The following is a 14,363-nucleotide window of genomic DNA, read 5'->3' as shown; positions in this document are numbered from 1 at the left end:
ATTCTATGTAAGCGAGCGCCAATCTGCTAGATCAGTGTTTCCTTACCGAGCCTATTACATGACACGATTTTGCAGCAAGGGATTATATATATATATATATATATATATATATATATATATATATAATCATTAGCGATGTCTGTGCAGCCCTCGCAGCCGCTGCTGGCACTTCTAAGACGTCTGTGAAGTGACAAGCCACTCGTTCAGTCACAAGCCGAGATTGGAAAGAGCCACAGCCAGTGACTATCTGAGCGACTTGTCATTGCAGGGATCGGCTTAGAAGTTTCAGCAGTGGCTACAGTGACCAGGTTGAGACACCAGTCAGGTGGTGGAGACCTCAGGGAGCGGTAAGTATACTTCCCCCCCCCCCCCCCCCCTCTCTCACTGAGCTTACAAATGTCTCCAGGGCTTGGATTGTCCCTGGAGATGTGTACGCTCGGTGGGAGACACAGAGATGCCAGGCGATGCTTAGCTCAGCACAGCTGCATCCTGACTTTCAGCAGAAAAGAACATTTGGGTGGAGCATGATGAGAAGGGACCTCAGCCAATCAGCATTGCTGTGGACACTCCAGGAGATGCTGATTTCCTAAGAGCTGGTCGACTCAGTCCTCACATATGTCATTGTTATTGGGGGTGGCGATCTTGCTGGAGCTGTTTTTAACATCATTGAAAGGGGTTATCCAGCGCTACAAAAACATGGTTACTTTCTTCCAGAGACAGCCCCACTCTTTTTTTTCTCCAGCTTGGGCGGGGTTTTGCTGCTCACTTCCATTGAAGTGAATGAAGCTTAATTGCAAACTGCACCTGAACTGGAGATAAGTAACGTGTTGTCTCTGAAAGAAAGTGGCCATGTTTTTGTAGCACTGGATAACCCCTTTAAAGATATGCCTTACAGCAAGTCCTATGGACATGGGCACCAATAGGCAGGAGCTGGCCTATTGACATGAATGGGATAGTACTTTGGACATGCTCTTTGAACTTTGCAGAGGTAATTCTACAGGAAATGGGAGGCTGAGCTTTTGTTTCTTCTATACATTGGTGTCACCTTTGGGTATGTTCCCACTATGGAATACGCGCGGCGGACTCTGCTTGAAGTTTCGCCTGTCCCATTCACTCAATTAATTTCTCAAACTCGATCCACCGTGTGCCCAAAGAATTGAGATGACGTTCCAGTCTACTTCTAATCACACAGGACGGAAAGTCTCAGCTAAGTTTTAGGGTTAGGCTAGGTTCACACAGCGTTTTTGCAATCCATTTTTTTTTAGTTTGTTTTATGCAAAAAAAAAAAGCTGATGAAAATTGGATGCATCCATCTTTCCATTGACTTCCAATAAAAAAAAAAAAAAAAAAAAAAAAAAAAAGATAAAAAAATTGATCAAAACACATCTGTTTTTTTAAGCGTACACAAACTGGGTTGACCACATTTTTGTGTACGATAAAAAAAAAAATGAGTTTTGATCTTTTTTTTATTACAGGAGTCCATGAAAAAACATCAAAATAGATGCACGCCATACATGCATTTTTATTGCATAAAACTGATGAAATGGATTGCAAAAACGCAGTGTGAACCCAGCCTTAGTAGTGGGAGTAAAAACTGCAAAAGATTTCAGGATTGTTTTTATAATAGAGATAATAAAATTGAGAACTCTGGGGGGGGGGGATAAAGAAGCTAGATAGACATTCCCTGTAATAAACAGATCAGAATGTAGAATAATGTTTCATAGAAAGCACTAATATATAAAGCTACCTAAGCTGTATAGCAAAGCTTAATATACTGAGAAGTTCCCGTCTGTCTTTGCTTGGGAAGGCACTTGGGTTACACATTACTTTTCCTATGGGAACAGCATTTATTCCCTTTACCAGGACAAGAATAAAGGCATACGCACTGCAGCAGACAAAACACTGACGTTGTAATAAGGAGCTGCTTTCTTTGGCATCGCCCAGAGAATTAAACAATATACGTTTCTCTACAGGCAGAAGAGGGGCGCTGGGATGTAATATCCTGATACATATTGCATCACTACCAATGTCCTGGTCACATAGATCCCTTTGTGACTGGATTTTGGGGCCACAAGGCAGCAGTAGCCCTAGATTAGGCTGCAGGACTGTTACCTTGGCACCTGGACTACAGTAGTATCCATACATTAAAAAATGCCCAATAAAAATACATGAGTCTGGGTCATGCTGCTCCGGCTATCCATTACTATTGTCTTACTTAATCACATGGTTATGTTATGAAAACCAATGTAATGTGAGAATAGTAGATTTAAATTGTCCCATACATAGTCACTGTTGTAAAATCTGCAATGACTTGTGTTGAAGTGCCCCCTACTGGACTCTCCACAGAATACACATGATGACAGAAGCCAGAACACCATCTATTATGGGCACAGTGATGGCTGCTGTTAGTAGTTCAGTATCTGAAAGACCAGGATAACACTGAGGCAGCTGTCTAAGGTGATAAAGGGCTTCATGCAGAAGGGCTACACATGTGTGTGTGTATATATATATATATATATATATATATATATATATATATATATATATATATAGTATATTATATTATTTCATTTACTACATACTGTACTTTGGGAATGTTTGAGTAGAATTGGTAATCCTGCATCTAAGTGTATATGTATGTTTTACTTCTAGGCAATTCCATCTTTACTCAGAAGCTCTCATTCAGGACATACTGGTTCCTAACCTGAAATGGCATGCTGGGAGGACAGCCGGAGCGATCCGGACCATAGCAGTGTCCTGTCTGTGGGTTTTGTTTCAGAGTGAGGTTCTTTCCCGTGAAGAGGTAAGTATGATGTGGGATCTTGGCTCGAAATGATTAACTGTATATAAACCTATATACAAAATACCAACATATACAGCTTATATAAAGACAATGGTGCGGAACCTATGTACCAAATAACTGTGTACCATAATCCTGCACAATGCCCTGGTGTATATGAAAAGTATTTGAAAATTTTATTTTATTTATAAAAATCGTTCTTCTTATATGTTCAGATGAGGATCAGGGCGGATCAGAATTTTAACCTGGAAAAAAAAATAGTAGTGTGCAACACAGGCCATCTCCACCGCATCCACCGCAAATGTGTAAAAAAAAAAAATACCACTATCACAAGAAGAGGAAAAAGCAGAACATAAAAAATACATAATCACATGGGCAGAGGCAAGTGTACATTATCACTATACATACACCAATATAACCACCATACATTGACCATACGCCCTTTGCAGAGATCTCTGCATTGTGCAACCACTCTGTTACCCCTCCTGTATGTATGAACAAACTTGACAACTCAGCCATATCAGTCTCTTTAGGGCCAGAGGCAGAGAACCTTGGCTCTCCAGCTGTTGTAAAACTACAACTCCCATCATGCCTGGACAGCTAAAGCTTCAGCTTGTAGTTTTGCAACACCTAGAGGGCCAAGGTTCTATACCCCTGTTAAGAATGGGATGATGGTTATTGTGGGCTAAGGTCTTTTTCGAGTTACCCGATTTGTCGGCCAGTGGAGGGGGGTGGAGGGTGCAGATGAGTACTGATCACAGAGATCAACAATAATTTGCTTCCTTTTCATGGCACGACAAATCGAGGGGCCCGGGCTGCACGAACGATCCTTGTATTGTTCATGCAGCCCTGGAAACTGAAAGCACAGATGTGTATGTATTGAGTTCTGGAATATGTATATATCTGTGCTGTCAGTTTAAAGATCACAAGCAGCAATGTATACTTACCAGCCATGCTGCTTGTGATCCAGCATCCAGGTCGCCAATCTTCCAGCTGTACATACTGGCCACGCCTCTTGGCTGTCAATCATTCTGGAGGAAGCGCAGCCTGAAGATGTGGCCAGACCTGGATGACAAGCAGGGCAGATGTAAGTATACACTACTACTTGTCATCTGTGAACTGACAGCACAGACATAGGCATATTTCTTTTATCTTCATCGGCCACACATAAACCTGTTTAGACAGGAAGATGTGTGACCAACAACGATAAATTTTAAAGCCTGCTTTAAAGACCCGATCAGCCAAGATTTTCCCCCTCCTCAGCTGATCGCTTTCACTTTTACACTGGCCTATTGTGGGCCACAGGAGCTATTCTAGCAACACTCTTGGCCGTATATAGGCCCTTTACTGATTTTTAACTTGTAAGTGATAGTTGCAGTCCACAAGATTACATAGAACACAATGTATAGCCTTGTACTGCAGCATTGGCTTCATAGGTAAAATCGATTAGTTGTTTCACAAAGAGTTTTCATGTCAGCCAGTCCTCATTGGTAATACAGAGATTTACTATGTCCTCTATAAATTCCAGTGACTCCTCTTTGATTGTCTTTTTTCCTTCTTAGGGCCCTATTCCACTGGACGCTTATCGTTCGCGTAATCGTTAACAATCTCAAACGACCGCTATTGCCAAAGACCTGAAAATGTTCACTCATTTCCATGGAATGATAATCATTACTTATGATCATATTTGCGATCGTTTTTTCTTCGCTATTGCGTTCGTATCTACTGCGAACGACCGAACGACGTCTTATTCAATGTGAACAATTTGTGAACGAGCAACAATAAAAATAGGTCCAGGTATTAGAAAGCGATTTAACGATTTCTCGTTCGGTCGTTAATCGTTAACTGCATTTCAACTGAACTATTATCGTTTAGATTCGAACGATTTAACGATAATTTGAACGATAATCGTCCGGTGGAATAGGGCCTTTAATCCATGCCGCAGACCAGATCCCTGAATTCATTTTAGGCCCCAAAACCCTGACTTAAAGGGGTTTTCATTGATGGCCTATGTACAGAGCTGTCTGACTCTGCTCCAGCAAACAGGGGTTCTTGGTGTTCTATTCTGACATATTAGTAAGACATAATAGTGCAGTATACTTACCTGTACTTACCTGTACTTCGATTTGCTGATGTGCCGCTCAGCATAGTTTTATAATGCAGTTTATGCAGAGCTTCCAGAGGGAGCAGCACGTCAGCAATGTTGTCAGTAAGATGACCGCAACCCAGGAACTGGCAGCTGTGGAGGAGCAGGACTGGTAAGTATAGCGCACTATTGTGTCCCCTGCAGACCCGGCAGCTTTTTGTCCTTAGGTAACTTCTAATGAAAACAAATATCAGCGTTATCTAAATTCATCAGAAATGAAGCTCGTATTTACCCATCATTGTTTTTGCGTTACTGTGTTGTTATATGAATACAGCCAGTCTTGGTCACTGGCATTAGCATAGTTAGAATGTTAAAGTGAAGCACAAAGCCCATTTGTTTTACTGACAGCCCGCTTTTATTGCCACCCCCTCCCTCCCATGATGTGCAGATTCTCCAGGTACAGGATGTTCTGATGCCTCAGGTCCTCGCTACTCTGGAAGAAGATTCAAAGACCAGCCGCCTTGTGTCATGTCGTATAATCAGGGCTCTCCTGGGATTCTGCGGACAGCACTTGGATCCAGATAAATTGAACAAGATTTACCCAGGTATATTGTTATGTGTTTCACGTGTTGCATAAGGAGGCAGCTGTTTGTTCTCATGCACTGTTTAAAATACACACACACACACACACCCCAATCGGCAACAATAAAACGATTTGCAGTTCACAAGGATAACTATCTCATGAGAAGGGTAAGCGATGGATATATTGGGCAGCACTTGTGTTGAAAACGATTACAGTGGCCAATGTAAGGATCTCAGCGACTGAGCCAGTGTGTGATGAATGGATCAGCTTGCCTTCAGAGGTCTTGTGGGAACAAAACACCAAACTGCAAAAATAGCTTAGAATTGGTTTCAGGAACATGATGAAGAATTTTATGATGTTATTTTGGAATCTTTAGATCACAATCCATTTGATTATCCGTTGGATATGCTGGAAAAACAATACTGATCTGTGGGGCCTCACGCTTTACAGGGCTTTACAGGATGTGCCGGTAACATCTTGTGCCCGATACCACAGGTCGCCTTCCAAGGTCTTATGGAGTCCGTGCCTTGATGGGTCAGCGCAGTTTTGGCAGCACTAAAGAGACATATACAATATAATACAAAGGCGGCCCTTCTGACACTCAGACGCCCACTGATCGCCTGATTAGAGCTGGAAGAAACACGTAGCTTAGTGCTTCTCTCCCTGGCATGTTGCCTTTTCTGTTTAGCTGTGGGAGATGGACTTTATAGACTTACAATGGATTTTGTCTCTTGCAGCAAAACATATTACAGCAGGCCAGGAGATGAAGTTCTTAGCTGCGGGCTTCTCCTGGCGCTATCCAGCAATCAATTTGATAACCCTTAAAGGAGAAGACCAGTAAGAACTTTTATGTGAGCATTGTATTGCCCCCCAAAAGTTATACAAATCCCCAATATACACTTATTACGGGAAATGCACAAATAAGTGCTTTTTTTCCTGCACTTACTACTGCATCAGGGCTTCACTTCCTGGATAAAATGGTGATGTCACTTCCTGGATAAAATGGTGATGTCACTTCCTGGATAACATGTTAATGTCACGCCCCGACTCCCAGAGCTGTGTGGGCTGTGGTGCTGGATAGGATGATGGCAGAGGGATGCTCAGTGTCCCTCCAGTGCCCTGTGTCCCTCAGGGTCCCTCTGCCATCATCCTTTCCAGCAGCCACAGCCTGCAAAGCTCTGGGAGTGACATCACCATGTTATCCGGGAAGTGACATCACCATGTTATCCGGGAAGTGACATCACCATGTTATCCGGGAAGTGACATCACCATGTTATCCGGGAAGTGACATCACCATGTTATCCAGGAAGTGACATCACCATGTTATCCAGGAAGTGAAGCCTTGATGCAGTAGTAAGTGCAGGGAAAAAAGCATTTTATAAGCATTTTCCGTAATAAGTGTATATTGGGGATTTGTATAACTTTTTTCTCCTTTAATATTAATAAAAAGGAGAAATGCACATAGAAGCGATATATCTTTTGTGTAATGTCTTTGCAGTGTTATGTTTGCATCATGTCTTACTCATAAATCTGTTTCTCTGACAGAACTTGTAAAGCGTCTCGATGATGCGTCAGATGAAGTGCGGATCACAGCTGCTAAAACACTGGGTCTGTGGTTTACATTCATTGATGAACGGTATGAGAGGACGACATACCGGGGTCACCTGGAATTTCTCTACCGCTGTCTCCTTGTACATCTTGATGATACTGATACTGCTCTCCAAGCCACAGTACAAGGTGAGTTTATTGTTTTACCTCCTTAGATCTGTTATGGTGCACATGTAATGGATTGGGCACAGGAACAATGGTAGAGGTGCCACATGGAGAACAGCAGTAATGTAAAGGGGTATGGGTATAATGGGGTTTAGTAGTACCGTTGCACAGGGACCCAGGTCTTTAGCCTACACATACGCATATTCATTTTAGTGATTTTATGTGCAATGGCACCAACATATTTCACAGTGCAGTATAGAGCTTGCCATCACTCTCATTAGTCTCGATTCCCACTGCGGCTGGAGGGCTAGAGGCGTCAGGGGGAGGGGAACCACACAAACCTATGAAGAGCATAAAAACTTCATGTAGATGTTTTACTTGGTCAGGTATGAGGCAGGACTCCTGTTGAAAAAATAGTGCTAACCTCTGTGGCATCTTGCTCTATGGTTAGAAATGTAATATACTAAAGCACGAAGAGGGATGTCTTGACTCTCGGGTGGTATTTGAATCCTTGAGTCATGCTTTGGCCCCCCAGGTCCTAGCAGTCTTTATCCCTCCAGGGAAGGGCCTAGATAAGGGATGGCTCCTGTACGGAAACCACCAAAAAACACCATATTAAGTGGCCCCTGCTTGCTGTTATTGGTCTAGTAGGCATTGCTCCCACCTAGCCAGAATCCTGTTCCACACTGATGAGGGGCAACACCCCAAAACAGCTGTCTGTGGATGGATACCTGGCTTTAGTGTTTCCCTGGTCATATCATCAGACTCATAATTGAGTTGGATATTGAGTGATGGGGATACCTAATATGGTGGTTGTTGGTGGTCTCCCTTTTCTAGACCCTTCCCTGAAGGAATATCTAGCTAGTCCCATGTTTTGAGACTCGTAACTTAGACTCCGCTGACCTTTTTGCATATTGATGTTTCCCAGTAGGCAACGCACCTAGGATTTCTCTGTACTGAGTTTTAGCCAGCAGCTGGAAAGTCGTCTTTGGCTGGTCTCCCTGGGATCAGTGATCTGTTTGCCGCTATTTTGCTTTCAGTAGCGCTCAGTATACAATGCTGGCCATACATATTAGATTGGCTGCACCCACTGATTGCATTGGTGAGAACAGCCAAGCATGGTAATTTCAACATGCCCAGTCCTTTTGTTTGTAGGGAGATAACCCGCTGTTGGAGGAATCTAGCAGCAACTTTCTCCCCATTCAGAGAGTGTACATAGGAGGATCATGAGACAGGGGGCTGTCGGCTGAACATTTGTTCAGCCAATAGTCATAAAACATCAGAAACTTTTTGTTTGGTGTATATGTGTGTTAAACCTTCTGCCCTAAATGACAGACACACTATGCAGACAACTCCATTCATATGGAAAAGACAAAAAAGAAAATATGTGTATATCTTGTACTACTTTTTAAAACAATTAGAAAAGCACAGTAGGTTCTGCTTTACAGAGGGCTTTGCAAAAAGAAAAATATATACAATGTTGTATACTTTTTATAGTGCTTGAAAAGCACTATATTGTAATCCGTATTCTTCTTCTTCTTCCGTTTCTTCTTCTTCCAGCTATTTTTCTGCGCGTAATACAGCTTGAACCGCTTTACACACAGACTCCGTTCAAACTGCGTTTCAAAGCCCTCAGCGGTGTGTGGTGTGCTATCTATTTTTCGTTTCGATCAGATTTGTCGTTTTTAAGAAATTTACGTTTAAAGACCCCAAATTTCCCATTGAAAATAATGGCCCATTGCAAATAATGGCCACACTCTAACCGCTAACAGCCAATCACAGCACATATGCAAATAGCTGAAATATAGCAGCCAATAGGAACTCTAAGGTCTCGTCATGCAATGTATCACACCATCCACAGTCACATGTCCACTATTGGCCAATAGAAGATGTAATACATGGAAGGTTCTTAACGATTGTCTCACTGACATGAGTAAGGTTGTCATGGTAACCGAGCAATGATCTTTACCATTATAAGTACCCAGATCGCTCTTAAAGGGACCCAGGTCGCCCTTAAAGGAACGCAAGTCACTCTTAAAGGGACCCAAGTCGCTCTTAAAGGGACGGGAGCCATGTCGCTCTTAAAGGGACCCAAGTCGTTTTTTTTAAAAGGGACCCAAGTCGTTCTTAAAGGGACAGGACCCAATTCGCTCTTAAAGGGACAGGACCCAATTCGCTCTTAAAGGGACGGGACCCAAGTCGCTCTTAAAGGGTCCCATGTAGCTCTTAAAGGGATCCAAGTCGCTCTTAAAGGGACGGGACCCAAGTTGCTCTTAAACGGACGGGACGCATGTTGCTCTTAAAGGGACCCAAGTCACTCCAAAAGGTATGGAACCCATGTCGCTTTTAAAGAGACCAATGTCGCTAGAGCGACCTGGGTCCTTTTAAGAGCGACCTGGGTCCCTTTATGAGCGACCTAGGTCCCTTTAAGAGCGACCTAGGTCCCTTTAAGAGCGAAATGGGTCCCTTTAAAAGCGAAATGGGTCCCTTTAAAAGCGAAATTGGTCCCTTTAAGAGCGACCTGGGTCCCTTTAAGAGCGACCTGGGTCCCTTTAAGAGCGACCTGGGTCCCTTTAAGAGCGACCTGGGTCCCTTTAAGAGCGACCTAGGTCCCTTTAAGAGCGAAATGGGTCCCTTTAAAAGCGAAATGGGTCCCTTTAAGAGCGACCTGGGTCCCTTTAAGAGCGACCTGGGTCCCTTTAAGAGCGACCTGGGTCCCTTTAAGAGCGACCTGGGTCCCTTTAAGAGCGACCTGGGTCCCTTTAAGCGCGAAATTGGTCCCTTTAAGAGCGACCTGGGTCCCTTTAGGAGCGACCTGGGTCCCTTTAAGAGCGACCTGGGTCCCTTTAAGAGCGAGCTGGGGCTCTTTAAGAGTGAAATATCCCTGGGTCCCTTTAAGAGCGACCTGGGTCCCTTTAAGAGCGACCTGGGTCCCTTTAAGAGCGAAGGGACCCACATCGCTCTTAAAGCAACCCAGGTCGCTACTAAAGGGACCCATGTCGCTCTTAAAGGGACGGGAGCCAAGTTGCTCTTAAAGGGATGGGACCCAAGTCGCTCTTAAAGGGACGGCACCCAGGATTAAAGTTAAAAGGAAGTCACTGGTAAAGGGGCGCTCCTTTTCAAGCACTATGTATTTCCCTGGAAATGCAAATCTAGTTTGTTTTTTTTACTATAGCAGTCAGTGGTTGACATATTCCACTACGCATGTGCAGTGGAATCATGAGAGATACTGTATATGTCAGGAGCATATACCTCCAGTAGAAGGCTTGATCACTGTATACCCAGAGTCTAAAGAGGGGGCAGCAGGAAACCCAGATTTTTTGTGTATTGCTTATATGGGACACCATATCCATGTTCAGTATTGTATTCCTGGAGTTCTTCTATACAAATGTTGTCTTTTTCTCTCACTTTTCGGCTGACATGACTTCAGGTGCTTTGGATCGTTGGCTTTCTGATTTTAAGCCTCATTATTCGATGTCTCAGAGACGCCATTGAGTGTTATGACGGATGACAGGTTCACTTAAATCTGTTGTACAAATTGCTGCTGGTCTGTGCTGCCAGGGGATGATGTATAGACCTGTCCTGACTACATAAATCACTTTGGCATAATGTGATGGGGTGCTTAAAGGGGAAATAATAGACCTATTATCTGGGCACCTTTCAGACACACACCATTCAACATGGCAGGTATGACAACTGCAGAACTGTATACCTTAAGCTACTCCCTAACAAATGAGGAATATAATACTTGTGTTATATAGCACCTGTAGCTCTTCAAGTAACTTCACTACAGCATCTCTCTAGTATATGAGGTTGCTGGAGCAGTGGCTTCGGGTTGTTATCTTACTGGTTTGTGGACATCGCAGAGTTGTTGTAGAGTTATATTCTCAGAGCAGTGCTTGGGCTACTATAGGACATCATTTTGCTGCAATAGCTGTGACTTTCCAGCTATTGCAAAACTGTAACTTCCATCGTGCCAGGTAGAGATGAGCGAACCTGGAGCATGCTCGAGTCGATCTGAACCCGAACGATCGGCATTTCATTAGTGGTGGCTGCTGAAATTGGATAAAGCCCTAAGGCTATGTGGAAATCATGGATATAGTCATTGGCTGTATCCATGTTTTCCAGACAACCTTAGGGCTTTATCCAAGTTCAGCAGCCCCCGCTAATCAAATACCGAACATTCGGGTTCGGATCGAACCCGGTTCGCTCATCTCTAGTGCAAAGGCATAGCTGTAGAGCCACAGGTTTGGAGAACAATGCTTTATATACAGTGACTGCATATATAGCGGATTTGCTGCAGTAACTGATACTTGTCTGTAGGTGGCAGCAAATCACCATAATTAAACCGACAATAGGAAACGTGTGTTTTAGAAACCCTTAAAGGGGTTATCCAGCGCTACCAAAACATGGCCACTTTCTTCCAGAGACAGCACCACTCTTATCTCCAGCTTGGGCGGGGTTTTGCTGCTCAGTTCTATTGACGTGAATGGAGCTTAATTGCAAACCGCACCTGAACTGGAGACAAGAGTCGTGTTGTCTCTGAAAGAAAGTGGCCATGTTTTTGTAGCGCTGGATAACCCCTTTAATACAGAGGCCATCACTCCGAAACTATACTTTCATGTGACTACAACTGAAAAATTACAAATCCTTGTGTTTTACACTCATAGAATATAATAATAGAAAGCACATGGCCAAAAGCAAAGTACATACATGGAGACAGTGGGGTACAGGCACCATTCAGTGGGTGCAGAGGCTCTTGCTGAACTGTCTGTTATGGAATATCTAATATATGGCCATGGTCAATACTCCTTAACCTGTGGGGTTCCAGCTATAGCAGAACTACTATGTTCATTAGTCGAAAGCTGAGAGTTATAGTTTTACAACAGGTGGGAGACGATGTTCTAAATGGTTTGTCCTGGTTACAGGTACCCTATGAAAAGGTCCCAGTAGACAGAAATTATTTGATCCCATGAGAAAAAAAGTACGGGCTTCACTTAGTTAGCTTAGAAAATCTGTCCACTTTCTGCCAGAAACAGCACCACCCCTGGCTGTGTGTGGTTTTGCACACAAGTTTCAGTTAAGTGAATGGAGCTTAATTGTAATACCACACACAACCTGAGTACAGGGGTGGTGCTGTTTTTGCAAGAAAGCTGTGCCCCTTCTAATCCTGGATAACCTCTTTTTAATAGATAAGTGGCTCTTTGTACTGTACTAAAGCCTTGCCAACTTTATCCCAGGTGATAAATATGGTGCACAGTCTGAGGCCATGTTCACATAGCGTAAGAGACTGGCCGTTCTGTGACCAGGCCGGTCTCTGCAAAGATCATCCCGGCAGTATCAGCCACATGATCTTTCCTGCCGCGGAGTTCTGAGGCGGGCACATCAGCGCGCGTCCGCCCACATCAGAACTCCCCATAGCACACTATGAAGCAAGCGGCCGAATCCGCTCGCTCCATAGTGTGCACTGACATGGTTTCAGTGAATAGCGGCCGCAGAAAACTGACATGTCAGTTGTTTGCGGCGCCGCTAGGGATCCCGGCCGGAGCGCATACCATGTGTATACGCACCGGCCGGGATCCCATAGACACCCGGCCAACATATTTTTTTCATATTTATATACGGCCGTTGTTGCAAATTGCATGAACATAGCCTGAATCTGTATTGATAACAGCGGAAGTACGGTGATAAATCTTCTTCATGCAGATTTATATACCTGCATGTAGTAGATGATGTAATTGTTAAGTTCAGCAAACACTAGGGGCAGCTCAGTGCATAGGAACTTCTATAGCTACCATTATATTAAAAGGTGTAAAAAAATATCTGTACACTGAGCTTCCTCTGCTAGAAAATGTTATGTCACTATATTTGGTATCAGGAACAACTCAAAGCAGTGCCCCCTTGGCACCAAGGGCCTCTATGGTAAGTATGTTGCTGGGTCCCATTGTATAGCTCTAGCCCAGGGATGGGGAACCAATGGCCCTCCGGCTGTTGCAAAACTTCAATATCTATCATGCCTGGACAGCCAAAGCTTTGTTCTGAAGGTTCCCCATCCCTGCTCTAGCCTGAACCTCGTAATTTAGGGTGTGTTTACACAGACAGATTAATCTGACAGATCTTTGAAGCCAAAGCCAGAAACAGACTACAAACAGAGAACAGGTTATAAAGGAAAGACTGGGGTCTATCCCATTTTCAAATCCATTCCTGGCTTTGGCTTCAGAAATCTGTCAGATAAATCTCTGTGTAAACGCAGCATTAGTTACTACTTCTTGCAGATGTATATTAGTTTTGTATAAACAGTCACCCACTTATTCAGAGGCGATGGATTTTAAGGAAGGCTTTGCCTTCTCAGTCTATTTCACTTCATTTTATTATTTTGTGTGTCATTTCAGTTTAGCATAAATCTTTAAGAGAGACAGAGGAAATCCATTTATATCACTAATGTAGATAATGTTATATAAAGTAGGTCGACTCATGATCAGTATCTGTCTTGTAGATGTCCTAAAAGAAGCGAGCGTTGTATACCCATCGTTACTGGTGCAAGAGATTGAAGCCGTGAAGCATAAACACAGGACCCCCATCTACTGTGATCAACTCCTTCAACACATCCAGACCACTCATAACAGTGTTTGCACGTCATCTCTACCTTTCCCCCAATAAATTCAAGAATATTCTTTTCTATATGTATTTATTTCCTATGCCTCGTATATATTTTCATAAAAAAAGTTATGTATTTTATACTGTGAAGAACTAAAGTGCCTCTCCTGGAGCTTTACAAGCATATCCAGAAACCTTTCCCTGTCCAGCATGATGAGACCCTCCATGTAATAACCACCAGAATGCCAACATGTGTGATTATGCCAATGTGGTTTACCGACTGAATAAAGCTGCCGAATGGTTTTGCATTTTAATTCTGCTTCCCTTTCATTGTGCTAATTGTAACTATATTAAGGAATACCTGTCCGTGTGTTCTCAAGTGCTAAAGCTGACATCTCGCAAGAACAAATGTAAGGGAAGTAAAGATTTTGCTGTCGGTCTATTGATGTGTCACAGGGACATGAAAGTATTGATCACTCAGGGTCTCACCACTGAGAACTGCTCACTGTCGTAGCATGTAATAACATCGGCAGTGAGCAGGACTCCTGCTGATCGCCCTGTGTAATAGGGGTTTTATCAAGCTT

General features: G+C 43.4%; 1 protein-coding gene across 1 annotated transcript in view; it reads left to right on the top strand.

Moving 5' to 3' along the window:
• DNAAF5 (dynein axonemal assembly factor 5) overlaps positions 1-14,093 on the top strand; it is a 46,784-nt gene extending 32,691 nt beyond the window's left edge. The window contains exons 10-13 of the mRNA XM_069983842.1: positions 2,653-2,803; positions 5,335-5,491; positions 7,015-7,206; positions 13,679-14,093. Of these exons, the coding sequence (XP_069839943.1) occupies positions 2,653-2,803; positions 5,335-5,491; positions 7,015-7,206; positions 13,679-13,842 (664 nt within the window). The 3' untranslated portion in view covers positions 13,843-14,093. The remainder of the gene's footprint in view (positions 1-2,652; positions 2,804-5,334; positions 5,492-7,014; positions 7,207-13,678) is intronic.
• The last annotated feature ends 270 nt before the right edge of the window (positions 14,094-14,363 follow it).

The sequence above is a fragment of the Dendropsophus ebraccatus genome, chromosome 9, assembly GCF_027789765.1.
Source record: "Dendropsophus ebraccatus isolate aDenEbr1 chromosome 9, aDenEbr1.pat, whole genome shotgun sequence".
Classification (NCBI taxonomy): domain Eukaryota; kingdom Metazoa; phylum Chordata; class Amphibia; order Anura; family Hylidae; genus Dendropsophus; species Dendropsophus ebraccatus.
Note: the sequence above shows the minus strand (reverse complement) of the source record. Positions and strands in the feature narration are given on the sequence as shown.